Genomic DNA, 15,612 nt, shown 5'->3' with positions numbered 1-15,612 from the left:
ACACTTGTAACAACCACAAACAACAAGGGAAAGCTTTTTTTCTTTGGCTTGGCTTCGCGGACGAAGATTTATGGAGGGGGTAAAAAGTCCACGTCAGCTGCAGGCTCGTTTGTGGCTGACCAGTCCGATGCGGGACAGGCAGACACGATTGCAGCGGTTGCAAGGGAAAATTGGTTGGTTGGGGTTGGGTGTTGGGTTTTTCCTCCTTTGCCTTTTGTCAGTGAGGTGGGCTCTGCGGTCTTCTTCAAAGGAGGCTGCTGCCCGCCAAACTGTGAGGCGCCAAGATGCACGGTTTGAGGCGTTATCAGCCCACTGGCGGTGGTCAATGTGGCAGGCACCAAGAGATTTCTTTAGGCAGTCCTTGTACCTTTTCTTTGGTGCACCTCTGTCACGGTGGCCAGTGGAGAGCTCGCCATATAATACGATCTTGGGAAGGCGATGGTCCTCCATTCTGGAGACGTGACCCATCCAGCGCAGCTGGATCTTCAGCAGCGTGGACTCGATGCTGTCGACCTCTGCCATCTCGAGTACCTCGACGTTAGGGGTGTGAGCGCTCCAATGGATGTTGAGGATGGAGCGGAGACAACGCTGGTGGAAGCGTTCTAGGAGCCGTAGGTGGTGCCGGTAGAGGACCCATGATTCGGAGCCGAACAGGAGTGTGGGTATGACAACGTCTCTGTATACGCTTATCTTTGTGAGGTTTTTCAGTTGGTTGTTTTTCCAGACTCTTTTGTGTAGTCTTCCAAAGGCGCTATTTGCCTTGGCGAGTCTGTTGTCTATCTCATTGTCGATCCTTGCATCTGATGAAATGGTGCAGCCGAGATAGGTAAACTGGTTGACCGTTTTGAGTTTTGTGTGCCCGATGGAGATGTGGGGGGGCTGGTAGTCATGGTGGGGAGCTGGCTGATGGAGGACCTCAGTTTTCTTCAGGCTGACTTCCAGGCCAAACATTTTGGCAGTTTCCGCAAAGCAGGACGTCAAGCGCTGAAGAGCTGGCTCTGAATGGGCAACTAAAGCGGCATCATCTGCAAAGAGTAGTTCACGGACAAGTTTCTCTTGTGTCTTGGTGTGAGCTTGCAGGCGCCTCAGATTGAAGAGACTGCCATCCGTGCGGTACCGGATGTAAACAGCGTCTTCATTGTTGGGGTCTTTCATGGCTTGGTTCAGCATCATGCTGAAGAAGATTGAAAAGAGGGTTGGTGCGAGAACACAGCCTTGCTTCACGCCATTGTTAATGGAGAAGGGTTCAGAGAGCTCATTGCTGTATCTGACCCGACCTTGTTGGTTTTCGTGCAGTTGGATAATCATGTTGAGGAACTTTGGGGGACATCCGATGCGCTCTAGTATTTGCCAAAGCCCTTTCCTGCTCACGGTGTCGAAGGCTTTGGTGAGGTCAACAAAGGTGATGTAGAGTCCTTTGTTTTGTTCTCTACACTTTTCTTGGAGCAACAAGGGAAAGCTTTTTAAGCAATAAAATAATGTTTAATTCTTACCAAAATTCTTACCAAAAAATGCTCGCCGCCGCTGATCACCAACACCTCCCCACCGAGGTCCACGCTGCCGTCAGCAGCCTGACGTTCCTGGTCAGTTCAGCTCTGAAAATAATTCAGATAAATGAGGATTTCGGAGAATCTGATTTCAGATAATGAGAGTTGTACTGTGTTTGTGTATGTACTCTTTTTAATTTTTAAAAATTATATTTTTCTGTGTATATGTGATTATACTGTGTATATGTGATTATACTGATATATACTGTGTATTGTGTGTATGTATGGGTATCGGCAAAATGCTGTTTCATTAGGTTGTATATCTACAGTCAGATGATAATAAACTTAAATTGGTGTCGGTGATGAACTTGGCCAGGTTTGCTACTTTCTGCAGCCTTCTGTGTTTATGGGTACTCGTTTCCAAACCAGTCAGTATTTTTTAATTTAGTTTAGTAATACAGCACAGTAACACACCCTTCCAGCCTCTGATCTCATGCTGCCCAATTTCACCAACTAACTTACAAAGTTCTGGAGGGTGGTAAGAAACCCATCCGGTCATGGGGAGAAATGTACAAACTCCTTACAGATAGCACAGGATTCAAACTTGGGTCGCTGGTGCTGGAATAGCATTGTGCTAACTGCTTAGTCATGTTGCCCAAATATACTTTCCACAGTACACCTCAAAATGTTTTGACATGCCAAATGTCTTCAGACTTCTAAGAAAATAAGAGGGCTTCTTCACAATTGCCTTGATATGCTAACTCCAGGGAAGGTCCTCCAATATGTGGACTCCCAGGAACAATAGGGTACAATCCCTCTCCACTGCCCTTCCATCAATGAAGATACACACATATTACCTCAGCCTCTCCTCCTAAACTCCACAATAAGCTCAAATTGAGCACAAGATTGTTCTGGCCCCACACAACAAGATTTGTCAATCTCCATAGTATATTCTGACTCATTTTACCTGTGGTGATGTCATCAGCAAATTCACAGATTGTGTTGGAACAGAACGTGGCTATGGAACTGTGGGCAGAGAGGGAATAGAGCAGGGGATCAAGCAGGGGATCAGTGAGCAGGATCTGAGCTGATTGGGGTCTTCCAATGAGAAGGATTCAGATGCAAAAGGAAGAACAGAACCCAAAATCCCTGAGATTGTTAGTTTTGCTCCTATGATAGTATTAAACACCAAGTGTAGTGATCTAACGCATTGACAAGAGTCAGCAAGAAGGTTCGAGTTCGAGTTGAAGTTTATTTATCATCTGATTGTACAAGTATAACCTGACAAAAATGTTTTCCAGTCGTTGATGCAAAGCACTACGCACATGGATAATATACGCATACATACAAACAGTACATACACAGTGCATGTATACAAATATTAAAATAAATAAATATTATATTTAAATAAATAGTGGAGTATGGAGAACTTTTTATGAATAGTTCAATGTCCATGGGAGATGAAGCTGTTTCTCATCCTGGTGAATCTGTCTTTGATATTCTTGTATCTCTCTCGTGATGGAAGTGGCTGGAAAATGCTGCATATCTCCAGTACCCTGCTATTGATGTGTAGTTCCTGGTCCTCCTGAAGTCCACAATCATCTCTTTTGTCTTTTCCTCTTTGAGACGTGGGTTGTTATTCTCGCACAATCTCACGAGATTTTCCACCTTTTCTCTGTAGTGTGACTCATCATTGTTGCGGATGAGGCCAACTACTGTTGTGTTATCTGCAAACAATGACTCTGCTGGAACTGGATCTGGCATTGTAGTCTTGGGTTAGTAGCTTGAACAAGAGCGGGCTGAGAACAGAGCCTTGAGGTGCGCACGATGGAGATCGACATTTTGCTGCCAATCCAGATAGACTGAGGCTTTCCGTTATGGTCTAGAATGCAGTTATGGAGAAGGAAGTTGAGTCCCAGCAAGAACAACTTCTCCACGAACCTCTGGGGTGCAATCACATTAAATGCCAGGCTGAAGTCATTCTCCAGGTGGGACATAATGGAGGGGAGGGCAAGGTGCTGTTCACCTTGTCCTTGTCAGACTTGTATTGATGAGTGAAGTCCTTTCAGGCAATATGTATGGTGTTTGAAATTAATTCTGGAGTTGTTGAGGGAATTGATATATTTCTTCAGAGAGGATTGTGACCCCATGGCAGTGATTACGAATACAGCATTCGGGATAATCTTGCCTTTTTTGAACAATTATCAGCTAAATTTTATCTTGGCAATAGACACTTTTTTAGATATTTACAAATCAGACATTTTGTTCAGTCAGTGTAATATTTCAGATTTTCCATGAATTTCCAACATTAACATTCTGGGTCTATTTTTTTTAATTTACAGTTTTATTTTCATGGTGGATTAACATCATGTATATGTAATAATTTATTGGAGTTAAATTCAGTTCCCATGCTGTGATCAAGAGCGATTGGAAATGAGATTTGAACTTAACATTTTCAGATGAAGATTGGTACTCTACTCTCAGCTTGATTAACAATTCCTCATTTTGTGTAAGACACTATTTATTACAATTTAACGTGGTATGGCCAAACTTAAATTATCTTATTTTTATTCAGAAATGTAAAATTTTTGAAACTTCTCTGATCCATATGTTTTGGGAGTTCCCAAATTTAGAGAGATTCTGGAAAGACATTTTCCAAACATTATCAATAATTCTTAAGATTAATTTAGAACCTTGCCCGTTAATTGCTTTGTTTGTTTTTTTCTCTTGATTCAGATAAACTTATATCGGTATCTTGGGATAAAGTTTTAGCTTTTACCACGTTGATAGCCAGATGAGCAATTTTAGTGAAATGGAAAGATTATTCTATTTCATACACAGTGGTTATATGATGTAATGCCCTATTTAAGTGTAGAGAAAAATATTAAAGATCGAAAGTTTTAATTTATGAAATTATGGAGCCCATTCTTAGAATTTTTTTTATAATTGGAAGAATTATTGTATGTTCTGGTGGGTCACCAGTGATTCCACATTATTGATTTTTAAAATTATTAATTTATAAGGTAATCTTGATTAGAGGGAGGCGTAGATTAGATTTAGTTTCAATTTTTAGTTTTTCATTTATGTTATTTCAACAAATGGGTTTAACATGGTTGCATAGATCATTTCAATTAAATATTTTTAAGGTATTATAAGCAATTATTAATGTAATTTTATCTACTTTTTTCCTCAAGTTTTCTTTGGTGCGTGCTTACTTGTATACACATGAATTATTATGTAATTGTCAATTCTGTACTTGTGCTTACATGTTAAACTCAGTAAAAATATTTTAAAAAGAAGGAAATACAGCATTTGAAGGTCTCTAGTATCCACAGTGTTTCTACAAGTGCAGCTATGAATTAATTCCATGAATTCATTTCTGTATTACAACATTTGTTGAATTGTGGGGCAATTTGTCACATGCAATTAAAAAACATTTTGCATCTTTTGAACAATTAGTCGTAAAATTTAACTTTTCTAAAGCTCTTTTTTTTAGATATTTACAAATTAGATACTTTGTTCAATCTCAGATTCCTGATTTTCCTGGGTTTCCCAAGGCAACTATTTTTGATTCATTTTTTTGAACTACAACCTCTCTATAATGGCTTAATATCTCTTATTTATGACAAATTGGCTGATTTAAGACAGGTCCCATTAATTAAAATCATAACACCGTGGAGCAGGATTTGAACCTTTCACTGTCCAGTGAGGTTTAGAACTCTATTTTTAAACTGATTACACTATATCCCTTTGTGTACGGCATTGTCTGTTGCAATTTAAAGTGGTTCACAGAGCACATATGTCTAAACTAAAATAGTCTCATTATTTGGACATAAATCCCTGATGTGATAAATGTAAAACAGGTCATGCATATAATTCAAATGTTTTGGACCTGCTCTGGATTTAGCTAATCTTCAACCTTCCTTTGGGGAAGGTTTCTTTTTTGTTATGTGCTATTTTAGTGTCCTGAGTGTGGTTTGGAACTTGTTCTTATGATCATTATTGTAACTTGTTTATAATCTTGCAGCACCCTTCATAATTGTATTGTTCCATTTTTACTTGTAAAATATCAATAAAAATATTTTGAAAAGAAAGAAAAAGAACTTTGATTATGCTTTTAATAAGTTGGTCAAAACAGATGAATCCTAATCAGCATTGGAACCCAAAAACTAATGTTTCCACTTGCTTTGCTAATTACTTCTATGTTGAATAAAGACATTCCTATTAGCGTCCAAAGGAAGGAGGGACAACGCCAGATATCTGCTACCGAGGAATTGACGTTGAAAATATTGACACTCTCAACTTTCATAGAAGTGACGTGGTTGCAATGAAAAGCCTGAAAGTATTTGCTTTTAATTATGATTTTGATGTAGATGATAGTTGTGAAATGATAGAAAAGTTCAATTAAAGAGGATAAAAGTTTCAAATAAAGAAAACATAGTTTTGGGCTCCTTGCTTCTCTCATTTTTTTTGGCTGATTTATCTTCTGCGCTTGAAGATTAACCATCCTATTCAGGTTGTTTCTTGATTTATGTAATATTTGAGAGGTTGCAATAATCCATTCTGTTATGATAGGTTTACTGCAGAGTGGGTGAGTCAACCTTCCCATCCCATCAAAAAATGAGACGTCCTTCAAGTCAGCTGCCCTCATTAAGTGTGAGACAGTAGAGTTGATCTTAATGTCTCTGTTTTCAGTCCTGGACACTGGCCAAGAATCTCATTCTTGGTCAATCTCTTTCAATTTCTGTGGGAATATGGACATTATGAGCGAGAGTAAGCCATTCAGTTTTTGACCCTGATCTGTACTATTTATTGTGAGTACAGTCGATCATCCAGATTTAGTGCCATGTTGTTGCTTTTACTCCCATATCCAACCCCTTGATTCTATTGATGTAATGCTCTATTTAAGTGTAGAGAAAAATATTAAAGATCGAAAGTTTTAATTTATGAAATTATGGAGCCCATTCTTAGAATTTTTTTATAATTGGAAGAATTATTGTATGTTCTGGTGGGTCACCAGTGATTCCACATTATTGATTTTTAAAATTATTAATTTATAAGGTAATCTTGATTAGAGGGAGGCGTAGATTAGATTTAGTTTCAATTTTTAGTTTTTCCTTTATGTTATTTCAACAAATGGGTTTAACATGGTTGCATAGATTATTTCAATTAAATATTTTTAAGGTATTATAAGGTATTATAACTATATCAACTCTTAAAAAATATTTAATGACTTGTCTCCAACTGCTTTGTTTAGTGGAGAATTCCAAGGTTAGTTGAGTGAAGAAATTTCTCCTCATCGCAGTTTACTGTTTAGCTTTAGATTGTGATACCTGACCCTGATACACAAGGTATGAGCTATGATATTCTGAATTTCTATCTCTTTAATCCAATAAATCAAACTCTGTGGCTGTCACTTTATGTAGCTTTAATTCATTGATAAAATGGATAAACATTTTGCATAGCCTTGCATTAAGACTTTCATAACGATGAATACAAAGCATTTACAGTAGGATAGAGACATGAAATGTTTATAAAGAAACTCAAACTTTAAAGAGATACATAATGATATTTAAAGAGATCAAAATTCAGAATATCGTAGCTCATGCTTTTGGAAGATGATGCTTTGAAATTAGTATATATTAGAATAAGGAAAATGTCATCTATATTTTGGTTCAAAGAAAAATTTCTCATGCTCATGCTTCCATTACATGTTGCCAAATAATAAGCAAGCCGTTAGTTGTGGCAGATATTACGATATATTACATCATATTCACTATGGTAACACTACAAACAATAGTCTCTTAAAGAGACAGGCACAAAATTAACTAAGAGTTAAAAAGCACAAGGTTTTAACTTTTACACCTTGTTCCAGAGTTTCTAATCCTTATTGGAATTTTGCCTGTTTCCATGAGGTCCCCTCTCATTCTTCTTGCTCTGGGCAATCAACAACCATTCTGGAGATTTGTTTGGTGAACCTTTGCTGCACTTCCTCTACAGCAAGAACATCCTTAGATAAGGAATCAAAATTGTGCTCAAGTGGTTAGAATATGTTTCACCATGGCTCCGTAAAATTGCTGTCTAGCAAACCTGCACCCTTACACAAATTTTCTTGTTATGAAGGCCAATGCACTTGATTTCTTGTTGCACCTTCATGTTACTGGTGTGAAAGAACTTTGAGGTGTTATGTGGGCATCTCCCTTTTTACTGATCTATATATATTGTGAAAATGTGGCATTGAAGTGAAGAGGCACATTTTACATCTGCTGTGCATTTGCACTCCCTCATCTCCCAAAATCATGCTGGAGCTTCACTGTATCTCCTCAGCTCAGATTTCTGACCAGGTTTATGTTAGTAACAGAGGTTAGAATCAGAAATTGTTTGTTAATCACCATAATTGTCCAGTTTTCAACCATTTAAATCCTATTATCTAGATTTAAATGTGAAGAATGTTCATTTAGTTAGTTCCAGGGTATGGTTGAAATCAAATGGGTTACTTTAGCATCAGCAGATTCCAATAGGAAATGATGGCAATGAGGAAATAAAGTAAGATGGAGAGAATTAAAATTTTTATGGCCTGATGGGCAAGCGAGTGAGTAAGCTTTCTCACCATCTCTCGTCCTCACCGATGGTCAATTTTCATTTTCTCATTCATTCACCTATCCAAAGTCATTGGATGAAAATTGGACAAATATTTTTAGTTGGTGAATGTCCATGTTCACTTTTGCGAAATAGAGATAGATACTTTTTGCTGTGAGAAAGCAGCAATGAGCACATTCAATTTTTCTCACACAGATGGCCAAGTTGATTTCAAGGCTGAGTCAGGCGGACTCCAAAAGAATCAATTGTTAACTAAAAAAAAATAATAAAAGTGAACAGTGATATCAGACTGTAATAACAATTCAGGCTCAGTGAATTGTGATCTAATAAAAGCAAGTGATATGTATTGAATAATATTCGTTTACTTGGAAAAGCTAAAACGAACTAAGTATCTTAAAACTAACTACAACCAGAAAATATAAATTTACTTTAAGTAAAATTGCAACAATTAATTTTTAAATATCTGCAGAGGTGTAAATCAGGTAAATATCCAACATATTGGATTTCTGTTGGCCTCTGTGTGACAGTCATCCAATCATATCCCTTTGGAATAGTTTATAAGGGATGTCACCAAGAATCAGAGTGCTTTACTCGGGCATCGTTGTCAAGTTTAGTTAAGACAAAGCAGTAGGGAATGATATTCAATTCAGAATGGATGAGTGAGGTCAGATCTTAGATTTATACAGAATAGAAAGAGGTTCTCCAGCCTACTTTGCATATGCCTTTCTGTACTATTTCCACTTACCTGCATTAATTCTATACCCCTATCTGCCTTGTAAATTTCAGAATATGTCCAGATGCCTATCAAATGTTGTTACTGTTTATTCCTCCACCACCACCTCTGGTACATTGGGTAGATAGCAGCTGTTCTTTGTGTCAATGATTTACTTTTCCAATCCCCTTCCTTTCACCTTAAACTCTTGAGTTTGGACATCCCTCTTATCTGTGCATCACTATTCACTCAAGATGTTCAATATTTGTGATCCATTGCAAAGTTCTAAGAATTGCAAAATTTTCATTGTCTTTATTGGAAACAATGATCTTGGATGGGTTATCTTGATTTTTGTCTTTTAGACAATAGGTGCTGGAATAGGCCAATTGACCCTTCGAGCCAGCACCGCCATTTATCAGATCATGGCTGATATTTCCCTTTCAGTAACCAATCCCAGCCTTATCCCCATAACCCTTAACTCCCCTGCTCTCAAGAGCCTTATCCAACTCTCTCTTAAATCTATCCAACAAATCCGCCCCCACTACCCTCTGTGGCAATGCATTCCACAGACCTACAACTCTCTGGGTAAAAAAAAATTCTCCTCATTTCTGTGTTAAATGGCCTTCCCTGTATTCTTAAACTATGCCCTATAGTCCTAGTCTTACCCATCATTGGGAACATGTGCTCTGATTTCACCCTTTCAAGCCCTTTGATAATCCTAAATACCTCAATCATATTTCCCCATATCCTTCTAAACTCATCGCATATAATCCAAGTCTTTCTAACCTATCCGCATATGACAATCCTGCCATCCCGGGAACTAACCTTGTAAATCTGCGCTGCACACCCTCTATAGCAAGTATGTCCTTCCTTAAATATGGGGACCAGAACTGGATGGAATACTCCAGGTGAGGTCTCACCAGGGCCCTGTACAACTGCAGGCGGGCTTCTCTACTGCTATACTCCAATCTCCTCTTTCTGAAAGCCAACATACCATTTGCCTTCTTCACCGCTTGCTGAACCTGCATGCTAGTTTTCAATGACTGGTGAACAAGTAGGCCCAGATCCCTTTGCATTACCCCACTCCCTAGCTTAACACCAATTAAATAATATTCTTCTCTCTTATTTCTGCCTCTAAAATGGACAACCTCGCATTTACTCACATTAAACTTCATCTGCCATCTTTCCGCCCACTCCCCTAAACTGTCCAAGTCCCCTTGCAATTTCCTGACATCCTCCTCACTCTTTACACTACCAGCCAGTTCAGTGTCATCTGTGAATTTGCATATGTAGTTATTTATCCCCTAATCCAAATCATTTGCATAAATGATAAACAACTGAGGGGCCAATACCGACCCCTGCGGGACCCCACTTGTCACATCCTGCCATCCAGAAAATGACCCATTTATTCCAACCCTTTCCTATTTCTCAACCAATTATCTATCCATGACAGAACCCTACCCCTGATACCATGCTCCTTGATTTTGCAAACTAGCCTCCTGTGTGGGACTTTATCGAAGGCTTTCTGAAAGTCCAATACACCACATCCACTGGCTCTCCCGAATCCACCCTCCTTGTTATGTCCTTGAAAAATTCCAGGAGATTAGTCAAGCAAGATTTTCCTTTAAGGAACCCATGCTGACTAGCACTGATACTATTATTCCTTCCTAAGTATTCTGCTATTTCTCCTTTAATGATAGATTCCAATATCTTCCCCACCATCGATGTCAAGCTGACCAGTCTATAATTTCCCGTGTTCTCTCTCCCATCTTAAAAAGTGGTACAACATCGGCCACTCTCCAGTCTGTAGACACTTCCCCGGAATCTAAAGAACTTTGGAAAATGTCAACTAGTGCATCCACAATTTCCAGAGCAACCTCTCTAAGCACCCTGGGATGCAGCCCATCAGGCCCAGAGGACTTATCAGGCCTCAGTTCTAACAATTTGCTCATAACCACCTGCTTCTGGATCTGAATATCCATCAAATTCTTTGTTTCCTTCGGTAATTTCACCAAGTCCCTAGATAATGCTTGACCCCTACCCCAATTCTGATCATAACCTATATCCTCCTTGGTAAGGCAATAAGTAAACAGATAGTAAGCAAAAAGTGAGAATTTGTGTGTGTCATTCAGGACCACAAGTTCACTAAAATCATTCTTTACCCTTCTAAATGTCAGGGAATACAACCCTTGTTAGTGTAATATATATTTGTTATTTAATCCTTGGAGTCCAGACATCATTCAGCTAAATCACTGAAGCTTTTATTTCAAGGTCAGCGACCCTCTTCTAAGGTGAAGTGCCTAAAATTCCTTATATGACCTTGGATGTGACGTAACAGATCAAGCATAACTTCTGCTTCTTTGTATTCTGGATCTCTCAACATATCTCAAGGCAAACATGACATTAGCAGTGATTTTCTGAACATGTCCATTATGTTAATAATTTATGTTCACGTGTTCCTATGTCTCTTTAGTCCTCCATTGCATTTGACATTTCATTTGGAAATATTCTGTCCTTTTCTTTTTGGGTCCAAAGTGAAATTCCCACCCTGTTGCTTCAGTGAATTCCATTTGGCACAACTTTATCAATCTGTTTATATCTCTCTGTAATTTTATGCTTCCATCCATTCTGATTCCAGTGTTGCCAACCTTTGTATTCTGGCTCTTTTTGGGTGTTTTGACTTTCTATCATTGTCCAAATTGTTAATATATAGATTGACTTTACATTTGCACTATTTTAACATTTCTGTGTTTTTTTTTTGCAGTCTTACAAGATCATAAACTTCGCTCCCACATTGCTTCAGATTATTGTGTCTGATCAGGTTGAATTTCCAGTAAGACAAGCTGGTGAGTTTAGGCTCTCCTTAGCTAAGCTAATAAAATAATCTAAGAATAAGGAACAGGGGTGGATCATATGGCCTTTTAAATCTGATCTGTCATTCATCTAGCATTTCAGCTCCATTAATATGGGCTGTCACCATATCTTTTGAATCTACAAATATCCACAAATCTGTTGGTCTCTGTATCAAATGAACTCTGTGACAAGAGAGGTCTACATAGGTCTACAGTGAATTTCAAAGAAATTTCTCACAGGTCATGAAAGGGGATTGGTGACCTTGACCTCACAGCCAGGAGAAACACCCTTCTGGCAGAGCTGTGTAAGAATTTTGTAAGTTTTAGTAAGATCAACTCGTATTCTTCTGAGCTCTGGTTGGTCCGGTCTGATGCTTGAGGGGGTTATTTTTTTGTTGCTATCAAATGGAAGGCAGAACTGGATAGAGTTTCCCCTTTGGTACTAGTGATAAAAGAGTCCTTTTGGGGTGATGTGTAGTTGAGGCACATTATGAGTGAAATATGGCATGATCCTCTCATTCGCTAAGCTTTAATTAATGATAACATTTCATGGCATGAAGAGAAATCATTTGTCACATTGGGTTTTTACTGGAGCAATCTATCCTGCTCTTTCCCTATAGCCTTTCAAACTATTTTTATTCAAATGCTAATATAATTTCATTTTGAAGGACTTGAATGCCTCATCTTTTGCAATCTTGAATGCAGAATCCAAGTTCACAACCACTGTTTGTATGAGTTTTTTTTTTCTTGCATCCCTTGTTGTATCTTTTCCCATCATTTTTCATGTATGTCCCTGATCCTTTAACCATTCATTAAAGGGAACACCTTCCCTCTTTTCACTCAGCCAAAACCTTCATGATCTTGTACATCATATTTTCTCTTCAGACAATTCCCTGCCCTGAATCATGCCACTAATCCTTCTGATCTTGGTGGAGAGATAGCTTGGGAGCTGGTGCACTTCTTCTACTGGTACCACTGGTTCTCATGTCATCTGAAATGTTCCTCGCTGCTTTGATTGGTTATGGGCCAGAAATTCCCATCGGGTGGTGAGGTTTGTGCAAAGTGAATATTTTTTTTGATCTCCCCAAATGCTAATTTTTTCCCCATTGCACAATACCTGACAGAGTGTCTGGTCTCAGTCACCTGATGATATGGTCTGCCCTCTGGCACTGAATGAGTTTATTTATTTCTGGTGCTAATAGCCCATGAGTGGACACTAAGAGTTTTCCATGGAAATGGGCTCTTTGTCCCACCATTGTCCATCAACACTAATTCTATTTTCCTGCATTAAAACAATATTCTTTTCCGCCTTCCCTTGTCTAGATGTAATAATTGCATCACCTCCTTTGGCAGTGCACACCTCGATATCAAAATTGCTCCTCTCACCTTAAAACTGTGCCCTCTTGTTTTTAGTACCTCTTCCATGGGGAAAAATATTTTGACTATTCGCTCAATCTATGCCACTTACAATCCGTCAGGTCACTCCTTGGCCTCTGGTCTAAGGAAAACAAGATAAGTCTATCCAATCTCTTTTCATAACTTAGTCTTCCAATCCAGGCCATATTCTGATGAATCTCCTCCGCAGTCACATCTTTCCAATTGTGGGGTGATAAACTGCTCACAGAACTCCAAGACTGGCCCCACAAATGTTTTGAAAAGTTGCAACAACTCTTATTCTGTGTCCTAACCAATGATTGCTTGTATTACCAGGGGAGTTGGAGAGTTTTGCAAAGACAATATTGGTATTATCTTTCCAGTGCCCTGAGGTATTTTCTGTAGGTTATCCGAAACTGAGAAGCATATTGGTGAATGGGGATCACTGGTTTTATACCAGACCTTTAACTCGACCTTCACCCTTTTCCTCAGATGACTATAAAGACTTTTCTGACCCACTGGAGGAAGGAGTGAGTTTCCTCATTAATTTTTTTTTTCTTTTGCTGAGAATTGAGCACTCAAAGTGCAAGGTGTTCAACTGGAGCTATCTTGCCTCATACAGCTTCACTATATCCTATTATGCACTTGCTTTTCAATTGTTATAAATTACAATTTATGTGTAACTTGATATTTGTAGTGAAAATGGTATGAAAATGATCACGAGCAGACATCCTGACATTGTCTGTACCCATCAACTTGAACACAAAAAGCCCATCCAACATTGGCTAGCTCATTTCAAGCCATGCACACGAAAGTGGATCATTTTGGTCCATACTTTAGAATGAAGCCAGATGAATGTGATACAAAGATCGCATGAATATCAGTTAATCCCCTAAAGAGAGATGAAAGGAAAAGCTTCATAATTGAAAGCCCTAAATCATTCTGTGTTAGCAGCATATTGTAAACTGATTGGAATTAGAGAAATGATTGAAATGAGACAGTCCTTAAAATTTTTAAAAAATTGATTTTTAACCTACTTGATGGCATTTTAATGATGCAGTATATGATATTTTATGGATAGATCTATTCAAATTGAGCTTCTGATTTACCTTTAATGTATAGCTGCTATCTACATGAAGAATATGGTGACACAGTACTGGCCAGATCGTGAAGCTCCTCCTGGCGAAGCTATGTTACCTTTCAACATACATGAAAATGATCGGCAGAAAATTCGTGACAACATTGTGGAGGGAATCATTCAGTCGCCTGATTTGATCAGGTACGGGCTCTGATAAGAAACAGGAAATTTTGAAATTGAATCTCTATTTATTCGTATAAAAGGCAAAGTTACATGCAAAGAAGAGAACACCATCGTCAGTAGTAAGATTTGTGAATTGAATTGACCTGTTGTGTGTTTTTGATTACATGTACTAAAATACAGTGGAAATCTTTGATTTGTGTCTGACTATCCAGGCAGACAACCTATATGTATTATTGTACAACGGGTAGTGTAAGAGTAAATACAAAAGTGCAAAGGATAGTGTTGCAATGCCACAGCGTATAGTGTCACACATGACAAAAGTGTAGAAAAGTAAACAGTGAAACTTTTTTCTTTTACTCATGAAAGGACTGTTTAATGTTTGTTAATAGTAGGAATAAACAGACCCTTATATTTGGAGGTGCATGTTTTCAAATTTATATATTCTCGTATAGCTTCTCAGGAGAGGCAAAAAAAAATAAAAACAATGGCAAATTCAGAAATCTCAAGTTAGGGAAAATTTAATCAATCACAGTGACCACTTTAAACATGTTAGTTACCTCTTGCATAATGTGATCTCTGCTTCCACCAGAAACAGGTTCTACTTTCTCTTGAAGGTTTTTCTACACAAGCAATCAGCTTTTATTGTAGGCCACTTATCTTGAAGAAGAATGGTCTAACATTCAACCTGGCCCTGCCTTAAAGTGACGTGCAGGTTTAATTATTTTTCTTCCTTTGCTCATCCAATTGAAGTAATGATTCGGTTAAGGATGCACAATTGAATCCAATTCCTTTACTAATAGTGCATCTCCATCAGTTCATCTTGATCTTAATTCACAACGAATCTAACGAATATGCCCAAATCTGAAGAATCCTTACAAAAACTGAGATAGTGAAAAACAGAAATGCTGGAGGTTCTCAGCAAGTTTTGCAACGTACATAGGAGGAAAAGATATACAGTATAACTGACGTTTCAGGCCTGATCCCCTCTACAAGGTATGAGTAAGAAGCAGGCAGGCACCTGAATTAAAAGGCTGGGGAGAAGGAGAGAAAGGGCAGAGGGATGAGCACAATGCACAAGACAAAAGGTGATACTTAGACATGAATAGAACATCAGAGGAATTAAGAATTGATGGGGGGAGGGGATGCTTCTGTCAATGCAAATCTGGAGGAAAAGAGACAGGGAAAAAGGAAAAAGGGAGACAGAGCTAGAGGAAAGGAGAAAAAGGGATAGATGGTGGGAGTTGGTATGGAAACAGATGAAATACATGTTAATGCCATCTGGGTGGAGGGTGCGCAGACAGAATATGATGTGTTGATCCTCCAGTT

General features: G+C 38.5%; 1 protein-coding gene across 7 annotated transcripts in view; it reads left to right on the top strand.

Annotated features, from left to right (window-relative positions):
- Positions 1-15,612, top strand: part of ipo8 (importin 8) — a 161,215-nt gene that overhangs the window by 27,371 nt on the left and 118,232 nt on the right. For 6 of the 7 annotated variants that reach the window (XR_011346521.1, XR_011346522.1, XR_011346524.1 and 3 more), the window contains exons 2-3: positions 11,564-11,645; positions 14,148-14,304. Coding sequence is in view for 3 of the 7 variants with exons in the window: in XM_069903133.1 (XP_069759234.1) it covers positions 11,564-11,645; positions 14,148-14,304 (239 nt within the window). In the remaining 4 variants the exon portion in view is untranslated. The remainder of the gene's footprint in view (positions 1-11,563; positions 11,646-14,147; positions 14,305-15,612) is intronic. The other variant, XM_069903134.1, reaches the window with a different exon arrangement.

The sequence above is a fragment of the Narcine bancroftii genome, chromosome 11 (genome assembly GCF_036971445.1).
Source record: "Narcine bancroftii isolate sNarBan1 chromosome 11, sNarBan1.hap1, whole genome shotgun sequence".
Taxonomy (NCBI): domain Eukaryota; kingdom Metazoa; phylum Chordata; class Chondrichthyes; order Torpediniformes; family Narcinidae; genus Narcine; species Narcine bancroftii.
The sequence above is the reverse complement of the archived record's forward strand: the minus strand, read 5'-3'. Positions and strand labels throughout refer to the sequence as shown.